Source organism: Nycticebus coucang, chromosome 3, assembly GCF_027406575.1.
Source record: "Nycticebus coucang isolate mNycCou1 chromosome 3, mNycCou1.pri, whole genome shotgun sequence".
NCBI lineage: Eukaryota > Metazoa > Chordata > Mammalia > Primates > Lorisidae > Nycticebus > Nycticebus coucang.
The window spans coordinates 46,914,100-46,928,772 of record NC_069782.1 but is presented as its reverse complement, the minus strand read 5'-3'; the positions used below and the strand labels follow the sequence as shown (position 1 = coordinate 46,928,772).

General features: G+C 39.2%; 1 protein-coding gene across 6 annotated transcripts in view; it reads right to left on the bottom strand.

Moving 5' to 3' along the window:
- Positions 1-14,673, bottom strand: part of CAPS2 (calcyphosine 2) — a 111,614-nt gene that overhangs the window by 19,404 nt on the left and 77,537 nt on the right. For all 6 annotated transcript variants that reach the window (XM_053586058.1, XM_053586061.1, XM_053586056.1 and 3 more), the window contains 3 exons: positions 10,259-10,333; positions 829-924; positions 649-742 (listed from right to left, as the gene is read on the bottom strand). In XM_053586058.1, coding sequence (XP_053442033.1) covers positions 649-742; positions 829-924; positions 10,259-10,333 — 265 coding nt within the window. The remainder of the gene's footprint in view (positions 1-648; positions 743-828; positions 925-10,258; positions 10,334-14,673) is intronic.

Here is a 14,673-nt window from a genome sequence, read left to right as displayed (position 1 = left end):
CTGCACAAAATGAGATCATTGCCCCTGCCTTCTGACTCTCCTGTGTTTCAGGAAACAGGTCTAACTTACTATTCTATCCCCCAGTACATAGCATGTGAACATATATTTGTTGGATAGTGATGCATTTTAATCGTGACATAATAGATGAATATGATTTAAAATATAAGAACACTATTGTTGTGAGGCACCGTATGCCAGAAACTTCTTGAGGTAGGAAAATCACAGGGAAGAATAGACTAAGTGACAGCTCTAGAAGCCAGTACTTCTCCACATGGAGGAAATCATGCAACCTCAGAGGATAAACCTGTTTTAGGTAGAGCATTACTCCTGGTTCTACTGCAGTAGCCACGTACCCAATGATAACGCTTTAAAGAGCCTTTCAAAACACTAAGAGACTAGCTTTCCTGGGGACAACCCACATTGTGGAATTGGGAAGGGGTGTTACAGATAATAAATGCTATGTCTGAGCTTGGAAGGCAGAAACTCCCAGGAAAACATCCACCATTAGCCCATTCACACAAATGTCCCTACTTAGGACAGAGGAGAAGAAATGAACTGAAGACAAGAAATTCTGCTTCTCCACCTCCCCAGAACCCCACAAAATCCAACACTTGGTATTAAACATTCGCATACACACACTTCACTTACAACATAAAAATCACCAAGCTCGTACTGTTTTCCTTTTCTTCGTCCACACTGATGATTATAAACGCTTTTTTGAATAAAAGGGAGTACATTTGTTCTAGAAGTTAAATGGAAAAAAAAAAAGTAGTTATTTAGCTTCTCTCAGAATTATTTGTAGAGTTCTAACAATGTTTAATGGCATACCTATTTTTCCCAAATTGTCGATATTCATAAACTGTAAGGGATTGGTCATAAGTAAAAAAGAACCCAATCAGCTCTCTACAAGCATCGCGTCCATTTCTAGAAAAAAACAGAACGATATCAAGTGTTTTCAAATATAATAATTTCAAATTAAATAATAAATTAAAATGGTGCATCTCAAAGAGGGACAGCATAACTCCCCGGAGTGGGTGGCAATGAGTGAGGGTTATGGGAAGCTGTAGGGAAAACACAATACAGCTTGCTGAAGTGTCAATCAAAGATAGATTCAAATAGAGAAAAACCTTTATCTTTACTGATATGAATATGGATATATTACAGTGTAGATCACTAATTCAACACGGACTTTTAGGATAAGGTGGAATATCTTAACATAAGTTGAGCTGGCAAGGCACTCAAAGATATATACCTATTATCTTTTATTGCCATAGAAAAGTTTAAAATTACTGAACAAATATGATAATTTTAAAATACATTTTATCAGAAATATACACAAAGAACATCAAGTAGTATTATGTTATCAAATGTTATCAAATGTTTATGACAAATTTTCCTTGTCACTTGCTGCATCTATCAATAATCTACTGTTAAATCATTAAATAAAATTAAATAAAGCAGCTTCTATGGTATAAAGGTTAACTTTTAGTTCAGAATCTTTTAGTAGTTATATATATATATATATATATATTTTTTTTTTTTTTTTTTAAATCACTTCTAGACTGAGCGTGATGGCTCACACCTATAATCCTGGCACTCTGGGAGGCCCAGGTGGGAGGACAGCATGAGCATAGGAGCTAGAGATCAGACTAAGCAAGCGCAAGACCCCATCTCTACTAAAAACAGAAAAATTAGCTGGGCATGTTAATATGTGCCTGTAGTCCCAGTCACTCAGTATGCTGAGGCTGAGGCAGGAGGATCGCATGAACCCAAGAGTTTGAGGTTACTGTGAGGTAGGCTAATGTCACGGCACTCTAACCTGGTCAGCAGTGTGAGATTCCATCTCAAAAAAAAAAAGAAATTTAATTGATTAAAAGAAGTAAAAATTAGGTGTCTGTAGCACAGTGGTTATGGTGCCAGCCACATACACCCAGGCTGGCAGGTTCTAACCCAGCCCAGGCCAACTGAACAACAATGACAACTGCAACAAAAAAGATGCCGGGCATTGTGGCGGGCACCTGTAGTCCCAGCTGCTTGGGAGGCTGAGCCAAGAGAATTGCTTAAGCCCAAGAGTTTGAGGTTGACGTGAGCTGTGACACCATGGCACTCTACCAAGGGTGACATAGTGAAACTCTGTCTAAATAAAATAAATAAAACAAAATTCATATCTAAGCTTCTTTCTAGAACAGATTTTAGAAATTATTTTTAAATAACTTTTAGAGGTGGAGCATGAAGGTGGATGGGATAGATGTTTAGCTCAGCTCTCTGGGAACAACACGTGAAAGTGAGTGGGCTAGATCTTTCCCAGCGTGGAATATTAGTGTAGACAGGCAGTCGGGGTGTGCAGCGAAGTGGTTGATTGCTGGACTTGAAATGTAATCTGGAGCTGCGGAGTCTGCCAGAAACATTTCTGTGCTGCTGCTGAGGTGGCAGCCAGCCCCTCCCTGACAGAGGACTACAATTCCCAGTTCATTGGGAAACTAGGTGTTGTGTGGAAAGATTGGTGAAGTGTGGACTCCTGAGCAGAATTTGGTGGCCAGAAAGGGGTGCCATTTGGAGGGATAGACAATCACGGGGAAAGGATCCTGCTTAGGAAGCAGACACATTTTGAAGTTTTGTAAATGGCGACTGCCACAGGCACCTTTTCCCATGGGCCAGGTGTGACAATTTGAGGCTCACCTGCTGGCAGCCATCCTGCACCCAAAACTGGTCTAGGATACCCCCCAATTTCACTTTGTGAAACCTGCCTGTGAAGACTTTTTGAGATGGGTGAAATCAACAGTTCCAGGTTCTAGGAGGCAAAGCATGATGGTGGATGGGATAGACATTTAGCTCAGCTCCCCCGGAACAACAGGTGAGAGTGAGTGGGCCAGATCACTCCCAGTGGGGAACATTGGTGTAGACAGGCAGTTCAGGGTGTGCCGCGAAGTGGTGGATTGCTGGACTTAAAGTGTAATCTGGAGCTGCAGAGACTGCCAGAAAAATCCCTGTGGGCTTCTGCAGAAGCGGTGAGCAAAGTCAGTGGTAACCAGCCCCTCCCCCACGGAAGATTACAATTCCCAGTTCCTGGGGGAAATTAAGTGTTGTGTGGAAAAATTGGTGAAGTGTGGACTCCTGAGTGGAATTTGGTGGTCAGATAGGGGTGCTGTCTAGGTGCTGTCTACAGCGGCACACCAGGGCTGGGTGGTTGGTCAGGAAGCAGACGTATTTTGAAATTTTGGAAATGGCAACTACCACAGGCACCTTTTCACATGGGCCAGGTGTGGCGATTTGAGTCTCACCTGTAGGCAAGCCATCCTGCACCCAAAGCAGGTCCAGGATACTCCACACTTAATGGGAACTGTTGTAGGGAGAAAATGTGAAACCTGCCTGTGAAGATTCTTTTCGAAATCGGTGGAATCAACAACTCGGCTGTGTCTAAGTGCCAAGCAGGTAACCAGGCAACCACCAAAATAATAGTGTAAATCATGAATCAGGTATAAGTCTGAGAACCACTCACAGAGACACTTGGTGTCCAGAAAGTATATTGCAACATAAATATATTCCTACAAAAGTTGATCCCTATGGCATTCATATAGTGTGGTATGTTTATATATATATGTACATAAGAATAATATTTTTGTTGTTGGGGCCTTTGTTTTGTTTTGTTTTCTTCTCTTTTTTCTTTGCTCATTCTTTTTGCTCTTTTGCATTTTATCCTTTTCTTATAGAAGTTACTGGGTTTTTTTAATTATTAATACTATTTTTTTTCTTTTTTCTCTTCCTCTTCTTCACTTCTTATGGTTGCTGAGAGTGCTTACATCAGGCTATTAGAGGTTTTTTTTCTTTTTTTATGATTATATATTATTATTATTTTGTTTGTTTATTTGTTTCTGATTGTGTATCTTTGTGCTTGTGTCTGGTAGCTTTTTTGTTTATTTTCTCATTTTGTTTCAATGTGTTTTGTGTTTTGCTAAATCCTTGAGTTGGCTGTTTTCCCTAACTCCAGTTTTTAGATTCAATAAGAACAAGGGGGTATGGGAATGATGGCTGACTGAAGCCAGCTTTCAACAGAAGCTCCAGTCCAGACGGAGAGATAACGGCCAGAAAGAACCCAACAAAGCCAAAGGGTGGGAGCCAAGCTGAGAGAAGAGATAGATAATTGCACATCTCTGCCGAGGCAAGCTGCAACTCCAAGAAAACAAATTTCAGGTACAGAACTCATCTCAAAGAGGACATGTGTCCGTCCCCTCTCCCAAGAGAGTTGCTTGCTTGCTGTGGGATCTCTTCTAGTGAGTGGTGAACTGAGGTTCTCTTCTCCCACCCCACTGGAGTGACTTGCTGGAAGCTGGGACTCCTTCTCCAGTGAGTCCCTGCTGTGAGCCTAGGAATTCCCTTGTCTGGCAGGTAGTTTGAACAAATATTTTCCCTGCCACCTTGAACTTCCAATCTACCCTTCCCCTCTTGCCTGGTGGTATAGAAGTTCAACCCCTACAGAGACCAGAATGTCCACATTTCTTAGCTAGGTCTTGGCATTGCATAGACAGAGGCAGCGCAGCTACACTGTATCTGTGTATCCGGTAACAATGCAGAAAGACACAGAGGGAAAGTTGTCTGGCCTGGCTCTGAGAAAGTGTATCTCAGCAGCAGGCAGAGGCTTGGGTCTCTGTGCAACAGGTGGAAACTTAGGAACAGCTGAGGTGCATGAACCCAAGTGGAGACAGCTTCCACCCAACATCAGCATTAATAGAGCGATCCTAGTGGGATCTAAATTTGGAGAGTCACTGCTCCAACTCTGTGGTCTGCCAGAGGGAACCAGACCTTGCCCTATGGGGATATCAGAGCTGCAGAACAGCAGTGGTAAAGGTGAGGTGGGTGAGGGAGAAATACACTTGCTGTCTGCAGATCTCTCAGCTGAAACCTTCCAAGCTAGAAGGGGATGGTCATCTACCATCAACCTCCTAAAACAAAACAATTTTCAACCCAGGATCCTGTATCCAGGTAAACTGAGTTTCATTTATGATGGAGAAATTAAATACTTTAATGATATTCACATGCTGAAGAAATTTGCCATAATTAAACCAGCTCTCTAGGATATTCTCAGACCCATCCTCCATAACGACCACCACAATGCTTTATCACCAAAGTAAACTCACTCAGAAAATTTTGATCAAAACCCAACGTCCGCAGTGGCAAAAGGATTAAAAATGTCCACTGGAATTTCAAAAAATTTGACACCCAAAATAATACCAGGCTCATCACTACTCTCAATTAATGTGAATGGCTGAAACTGCCCTCTAAAGAGGCACAGGTTGGCTGACAGGGTACAAAAACTCAGGCCAGATATCTGCTGAATACAAGAATCTCATATTACCTTAAAAGATAAATATAGACTCAGGGTGAAGGGATGGTCATCTATAATTCAGGTTAATGGCAATCAGAAAAAAGCAGGTGTTGCAATTTTATTCACAGATACAAAAGGCTTTAAACCAACAAAAGTAAGGAAAGATAAGGATGGTCACTTCATATTTGTTAAGGGAAACACTCAACATGATGAGATTTCAATTATTAATATTTACGCACCCAACCAGAAAGCTCCTCAATTTATAAGAGAGACTCTACCTGAAATGAGCAACTTGATTTCCTCCAGCACCATAATAGTCAGAGATTTTAACACTCCTTTGGCTATGTTGGATAGATCCTCCAATAAGAAACTAAGCAAATAAATTTTAGACTTAAACATAACCATTCAACAATTGAATTTAACAGATATATACAGAACATTTCATCCTAACAAAACTGAATACACATTCTTCTCATCAGCGCATGGAACATCCTCCATAATTGATCACATCTTAGGTCGCAAGGCTAACCTCAGCAAATTTTAAAAAATTGAAATTATTCCTTGTATCTTCTCAGACTGTCATGGAATAAAAGTTGAACTCAGTAACAAAAGGAATCTGCAAACTCACACAAAGACATGGAAACTAAATAATCTTATGCTAAATGATAGCTAGGTCATAGATGAGATTAAGAAAGAAATTACCGGGGCGGCGCCTGTGGCTCAGTGAGTAGGGCGCCGGCCCCATATGCCGAGGGTGGCGGGTTCAAACCCGGCCCCGGCCAAAACTGCAACAAAAAAAAAAAAATAGCCAGGCATTGTGGCGGGCGCCTGTAGTCCCAGCTACTCGGGAGGCTGAGGCAAGAGAATCGCATAAGCCCGAGAGTTAGAGGTTGCTGTGAGCCATGTGACGCCACGGCACTCTACCCAAGGGCAGTAGAGTGAGACTCTGTCTCTACAAAAAAAAAAAAAAAAAAAAAAGAAAGAAAGAAATTACCAAATCTTTGGATCAAAATGATAATGAAGACACGAACTACCAGAACCTCTGGGATACTGCAAAGGCAGTCCTAAGAGGGAAATTTATAGCATTGCAAGCCTTCCTCAAGATAGCAGAAAGAGGAAATCAACAACTTAACGGGACAGTTCAAGCAACTGGAAAAGAAAGAACAATCCAATCCCAAACCCAACAGAAGAAAAGAAATAACCAAAATTAGAGCAGAATTAAATGAAATTAAAAATAAAAGAATTATACAACAGATCAATGAATTCAAAAGTTGTTTTTTTGAAAAGGTCAATAAAATAGATAGACCTTTGGCTAACCTAACCAAAAATAAAAGAATAAAATCTCTAATTTCATCAATCAGAAATGACACGATAACCACAGACTTTGCAGAAATTAAAAAATAATTAATATTACAAAAAACTCTATTCTCAGAAATAGGAAAATCTGAAGGAAATTCACCAATACTTGGAAGCATGCCATCTTCCTAGACTTAGCCAGGAAGAAGTCGAAATGTTGAACAGGCCTATATCAAGTTCTGAAATAGCATCAACTATACAAAATCTTCCCAAAAAGAAAAGCCTGGAACCAGATGGCTTCACATCAGAATTCTACCAAACCTTTAAAGAGGAACTAGTACCCATATTACTTAACCTTTTCCAAAACATAGAAAAAGAAGGAATACTTCCCAACACATTCTATGACGCAAACATCACCTTGATCCCCAAACCAAGAAAAGACCTAACAAGAAAAAAAAATTATAGACCAATATCTCTAATGAATACTGATGCAAAAATATTCAGTAAGATAGCAAACAGAATCCAGCAACACATCAAATAAATTATGCACCAAGACCAAGTTTAGGTTTTATCCCAGACTCTCAAGGCTGGTTCAATATATGTAAATATATAAATATAATACATCACATAAACAAATTAAAAAACAAAGGCCATATGATTCTCTCAATTGATGCAGAAAAAGCTTTTGATAATATCCAGCATCCTTTTATGATCAGAACACTTAAGAAAATAGATATAGAAGGGACATTTCTTAAACTGATAGAGGCCATCTATAGCAAACCTACAGCCAGTATCGTATTGAATAGAGTTAAATTGAAATCATTTCCACTCAGATCAGGAACCAGGCAAGGTTGCCCACTATCTCCACTGATTTTTAACATTGTAATGGAAGTCTTAGCCATTGCAATTAGACAAGATAAGGCAATCAAGGATATCCATATAGGTTCAAAGGAGAACGAACTTTCACTTTTTGCAGATGATATGATCGTATACCTGGAAAATCCCAGAGACTCAAGCACAAAACTCTTAGAAGTAATCAAGGAATACAGCATTGTCTCGGGCTACAAAATCAATACTCATAAATCAGTAGCAGTCATATATAACAATAGTCAAGCTGAAAAAACAGTCATGGACGCTATTTCCTTTACACTAGTGCCAAGGAAAATGAAATATCTGGGAGTGTACCTAACAAAGGACGTGAAAAATCTCTGTAAAGAGAACTGTGTAACTCTGAGAAAAGAAATAGCCAAAGATGTCAACAAATGGAAAAACATACCATGCTCATGGCTGGGAAGAATTGACATTGTTAAAAAGCCCATACTACTCAAAGCAATCTACATATTTAAAGCAATCCCCATAAAAGCACCTCTGTCATACTTTAAAGATCTGGAAAAACTAGTACTTCATTTTATATGGAAACAGGAAAAAACTCAAATAGCCAAGACATTACTCAGAAATAAAAATAAATCAGGTGGAATCAAGCTACCAGACTACAGACTATACTATAAATATATAGCGATCAAAACATCATGGTACTGGCACAAAAATAGAGAGATAGGTGTATGGCACAGAATTGAGAACCAAGAGATGAATCTAGACACTTATCATCATTTGAGCTTCGATAAGCCTATCAAAAACTTAAATTTGGGGAAAGACACCCTATTTAACAAATGGTGCTGGGTGAATTGGCTGGTGACTTGTAGAAGACTGAACCTGGACCCACACTTTTCACCTCTAAAAAAAATTGACTCTCACTGGATAAAAGACTTAAACGTAAGACATGAAACCATACAGATTCTTGGACAGAGTGCAGGGGAAACACTTGAAGAAATTGGCCTGGGACAAAACTTTATGAGGAGGACCCCCAGGGCAATTGAAGCAATACCAAAAATACATTACTGGGATCTGATTAAACTAAAAAGCTTCTGCACTGCCAAGAACACAGTTAAATAAAGCAAGTAGACTTCCCTCAGAATGGGAAAGAATATTTGCAGATTATGTTTCCATCAAAGGGCTGATACAGCATGGTATTGGTCTTTTATCCAGTAAGAGTACCAGAATCCACAGAGAACTCAAACTTATTAATAAGAAAAGAACAAGTGATCCCACTTCACTATGGGCAAGAGACCTGAACAGAACCAGAATTTATTTTTATTTATTTATTTTTATTACATCATAGCTGTGTACATTAATGCAGTCATGGGGTACAGTGTGCTGGTTTTATATACAATTTGAAGTATTTTCATCAAACTGATTAACAGGTGTATGGTCTACAGACACATGAAAAAATGCTCATCATCTTTAATCATCAGAGAAATGCAAATCAAAACCACTTTGAGATACCATCTAATTCCAATAAGAGTAGCGCACATAACAAAATCCCGAAACTGCAGATGTTGGCATGGATGTGGAAAAAAGGGAATCCTTCTGCACTCCTGGTGGGAATGCAAACTAACATGTTCCTTTAGGAAAGAAGTTTGGAGAACACTCAGACATCTAAAAATTGACCTGCCATTGGATCCTGCAATTCCTTTACTAGGAGTATATCCAAAGAACAAAAATCACTTTGCAAAAAAGATATTTTGCACCAGATTATTCATTGCAGCTCAATTCATAATAGTCAACTCATGGAAGAAGCCCAAGTGCCCATCAACCCATGAAAGGATTAATAAATTCTGAGAGGGGAGGGGGGAGGATGGGTAGAGGGAGGGTAATTGGCGGGACCACACCTATGGTGCACCTCATAAGGGTACATGTGAAACTTACTAAATGTAGACTATAAATGTCTTAACACAATAACTAAGAAAATGCCAAGAAGGCTATGTTAATCAGTTTGATGAAAATACTTCAAATTGTATATAAAAACAGCACACTGTACCCCATGACTGCATTAATGTACACAGCTATGATGTAATAAAAATAAATAAATAAAAATAAATTCTGGTTCATGTATACCATGGAATACTATGCAGCCTTAAAAAAACATGGAGACATTACCTCTTTTATGTTTACATAGAGAGACCTGGAACAGATTCTCCTGAGTAAAGCATCACAAGAATGGAGGAAAAAGTATCCAATGTACTCAGTACTTCTATGAAACCAATTTATATTTACTCATACTTTTTTATGAAAGATACAACACAACTATAGCCCAGGATGAAGGAGAGAAATGGAGTGGGAAGGAAGGGTGGGGGGAGGTTTGATATAGGGAGGGTAAAAGGCAGGACCACACCTAGGGAGCATATTGCAAGGGTACAAGTCAAAATCTGTCAACACAATAATCAAATAAATGAGGCAAAAACTATGTCGATTGGTTTGATGTAACCACGTCAGATTGTATAAAAAAAATCAACACATTGTACCCCACATACGCATAAATGTTTTCATGATCTATGTGCATATGACTTAATAATAAATAAATAAATAAATAACTTTTAATTAAAATGTTTTTCTTAGAGGTTCATATTTCCTATATTTTTATAACAGGTAAATGGCTACTACATAAAGATATTTTTTTCTAAATTCACATTTTTTCATTTAAATGATACAGATTTATATAATCTTATTATAACTTCTATTTGGAAAGAAAATACATGTTTATAATCATAGGATTAACATATTTAATAAAATCACAATTACCTTGATATGATCCTACCCTCAAATTGTACTTTATGAGAAAGCACATTTTCAGTTAACGTAGAATGGGTTCTTATCCTGTTAAGAAAAATATTTTGTCAATAATTTTTTAAAGATAATTACATTTGATGTAAATGATAAACATACAAAAAAATGGTTATGTGAATATATTTTTATTTGTTTATTTATTTTTATTGTTGGGGATTCATTGAGGGTACAATAAGCCAGGTTACACTGATTGCAATTGTTAGGTAAAGTCCCTCTTGCAATCATGTCTTGCCCCCATAAAGTGTGACACACACCAAGGCCCCACCCCCCTCCCTCCATCCCTCTTTCTGCTTATTTTAAAACAGTGCAGATTGGATAAAGAAGACACAACTCTTTTTTCCACATTGCTAATTGTAGCAAACACAGAAGAAACAGAGTCTATAATACACGAATGATATTTATGTCAGGATCTGTAGTATCAAAGGGCTATTAAAGTAAATATTGAACAGATGGCACATCTGTGACTGGCGTGTAGCATGGCCACATAAAAGCTATTTCTAACCCTCTTCTCCTTTGCCTCCCTCCCACCATAGAATTTGCTGTTAGCCTCTTGTAATTCAGGGTGATGAAGGGACCCAGTCTGCAAATTGGCTTCCCGGAAAGATTTCTTTTGTCCCAATAAGGAAGTGGCATGGGAAGAGTTCCTGCCTGTGAATGTGGCAGGGATGTGGCGCTGGCAGGGACATGATGCTAATGGTCATGGCACTCATCAGCCACCATGTCAGAAAGGCCAAAAAGATCCAGGGAAGCCAGTCCAAAGCTGTCACATCACTAAGCCACTGAACAAAAACCAGTAATGGCAGCTAATTATATAAGAAAAACAATATAGTGTTTAAGCCACTATCAGTTTTCAGTGATGGATAGCTGAAAACTGAATAGGGACAAAGGGAGCACAGGGAGATGGGAGCACAGCCCAACCTGCTGCATAAGGAAGTCTGGAGGGGCCGTGGAAACGTGATGGGAACGCTGACTGAACTGACCAGGCATGTGCTGAACAAACCATGGTAGAACACTGCATCCCACAAATACCCCAAGTATTATAAAATCAGCAGCTAGATCAGCATTGATAATGTTCACCAATGAGGAAAGGTATATGGATGTGAAATAACCAAAGTGATCAATGACCAATAGGAAAGGACAAAGGACCTCCTTGGAGAGGAGGTAGAGAGACCAATGAAGGAGTCACACAAGCAATGTCAGTGGGAGAGAAGGAGGATATTCGCATGGTACACCTTTACGCTGCCTTTGTGCCTTCTTACTCGAGAGAGGCCCATTTCCACCTCTCTGGAAGTGCACTAGACTTTCTCTATGCTTAAATAAACTTTCTCTTTGTTATACTAAAGATTGTGTAAATTTACATGCTGCCAGCACTGCTCTTGTTTTTCTTTTGGTTTCTACTCACTTTCTCTTTCTATTTGAGCTTTGTCTCAGTTGAACTTGCTAATTCCACAAGTCAGCTGGGTTCCAGGAGTGAGACCCCATATCCAAACAAAAACACTCCTTACCAAGATATCAGAATAGTGGAGAGAAGTTCTGGATAAAGTTTAATTGTTTATTTAAACTTTATGAACTTCAGATACTACCGATTGATCTCACAAAAGCTGTCAGCCCTAAAATTCTAACAACATGAAGCAAAACTCAAGTAGAATGTCTGGCTCCCTACTACCAATAATCTATTTTATATTAAGAGATTTGAAGATTCAATGATACATCTTTCCTTTTCTTTCCAAATAATTTTATACATTCCTCCAATAAGACTGCAGGTGTAACAAAATGGCAATAATGTAAATGGAGTATGTGAGTATGTGGGTCTTTGGGATCTATACCACTATAAAACCTCGGTGTCTACAAAAGAAAGCAGGGCATGAGAAACAAGAGGCTGTGAACCAAAGGAGAGCTTTTGAACACCGAGTACAGCCATGAAAGTTTAGTCATCTCAATTCAACTTAATCCACCAGGAATGATGTGTTTACTAAATGTCCACTATGTTCCTGGAACAATTCTAAATGCTGATAAAATAACAGCTCCATAGCAGCTCCCATTATTGAGAACTTCCTGGACACTAGTCATTGTTAAAATCACTTTAATGTGCGCTGGTTTATTCGACACTTGCATTTCCTGAGGTCAGTACTATTAACCCCATTTTACACATAAATTTCAGAGAAAGATTAGTAAATTGCCTGAAGCCATGGGAGTAGGAAATGGCAAAGTTTGAAAAAAGCCTTCCACTTGGGCAGTGCCTGTGGCTGAAGGAGCAGGGCCCCGGCCCCATATACCAGAGGTGGTGGGTTCAAACCTGGTCCTGGCCAAAAACTGCAAAAAAGAAAAAAAAAAACCTTCCACTTAACCATTACTTTACATTACTTTTCAGTGATGAACAGAATTCAGTTTAACAATGCTAAGTGGAAGTAATAGCTTCAAGGGCCCTACAGTCTGCATAAAAAGATAAAAGAAGTAAATACGCGTTTACATTATAAAATGCAAAATGCCATGTTGGGTTTTAGGTGCCCAGTAAATAGCACAAATGATTCTAGGTTCCTAGCAAACACAGAAGAATCAGGAACACTGAAGACCAAAATATGAATTTTATTCTTGATGAAGCTGTGAGAAATCATGATTTAAGTTCATGGCAACAAAAAGCTAGATCCTTAATGCTAGAATTAAAGACTGACCTACTCATGTCCATTGGGTAGGGACTCAGGAAAACTCAGATGCACAGGGCAGAATGTGTGCTCCAGTAGGCAGCTGCCTCCCCAGAAAGACAGGATAATACCTATGCCAAAAAATAGATGAGACTGAAGAAAAAGTCTAGAAACCAACTCTGTACTCACAACAACTTGACATAGGATACACGAGGCATTACAACTGAGAGGGGAAATGACTTTGTAGTAGACAGAGATTTCTTAAAGATACCAAGAACATTAACATTGTCCCCATAGAGGAAAATTGATAAACTGGTCTACATGAAAATTAGAAACCCGAGTTTCTAATTTTATTCTTTAAGAAACACATAATCAAGAGAATGAAGAGGTGACCACAGAGTGGGAAAAGATGTGTGCAACAAATATAGCTGGAAAAACCTCATGTCCAGAATATAGAGTAACATCTATGATCAGTATGAGAGAGACAACTCAACAGAGTACTTTATACTTCACTATAAAGTACTCAACTACATTGGTCTCCAGTGGATGCAATTAAAATCACCAATACACATCCATGGGAAGAACTGAAATGACAAAAGTAATATCAAAGCCCTGACAAAGATGTGGTACAACCAGAACACTCAGATTGCTACTGGTGGGAGGGCAAATTGCAGTGACCCAGTTTGGAAAACTACTTGGCAGTATCTTTTAAAGTTGAACATATGTGTACTAAATGGTCCAATAATTCTACTCCCAAGTAAATACTCAGCAGAAATGAGTACATATGTTCACCATAAGGCATGCAGAAGAAAGTTCATGGCAGCTTTATTCATAAATAGCTGAATGCCCATAAACATCTCTGAATAAATAAGTTGTGCATACACACAAACACAATGAAATAGTGTACAACAGGGAGGAAAAAAAGACAACTACAAATAAAAAAAATGGAAAAATTCACAAAGATAATGTTGAGTAAAAGAAGACAGACAATTCTCACTGGATGTATTTAGGAACATCATGTCGTGTGTCTTCAGTACATACAGGTAATAAGTACACAGAAGCCGGACACAGACAGTCTAAATCTCTGACTTCTTTTTTTTTTTTTTTGTAGAGACAGAGTCTCACTTTATGGCCCTTGGTAGAGTGCCATGGCCTCACACAGCTCACAGCAACCTCCAACTCCTGGGCTTAAGCGATTCTCTTGCCTCAGCCTCCAGAGTAGCTGGGACTACAGTCGCCCGCCACAACGCCCGGCTATTTTTTGGTTGCAGTTCAGCCGGGGCCAGGTTTGAACCCGCCACCCTCGGTATATGGGGCTGGCGCCTTACCGACTGAGCCGCTTACCGACTGAGCCGCTTACCGACTGAGCCACAGGTGCCGCCCTAAATCTCTGACTTCTTTCATGTAAAGTTCATAACCAGGTATCTCCAACTTCACGTCAGCACAGAGGGGTTAACCTGGATGGCAAGGGAGAGGAATAGGGATGGGGAGGCAGCGTGCAGGAGCCGGGTGCTAGTGATGTTCTGGTTCTCCATCTAGGAATTTGGTACATAGATATTGCTCAATATGTGATAATCCCTACTCTGTATACCTAAAACTTTTATATTTTGTGAATGCATGTTTCATTCTATAATAATAAAAGTTTACTTTAAAAAAGGAAAGTTTAGATGTATGGTAAATAATTGATGCCCCCCACACACCAAAGTTGTCTACATTCTAATCCTGGGA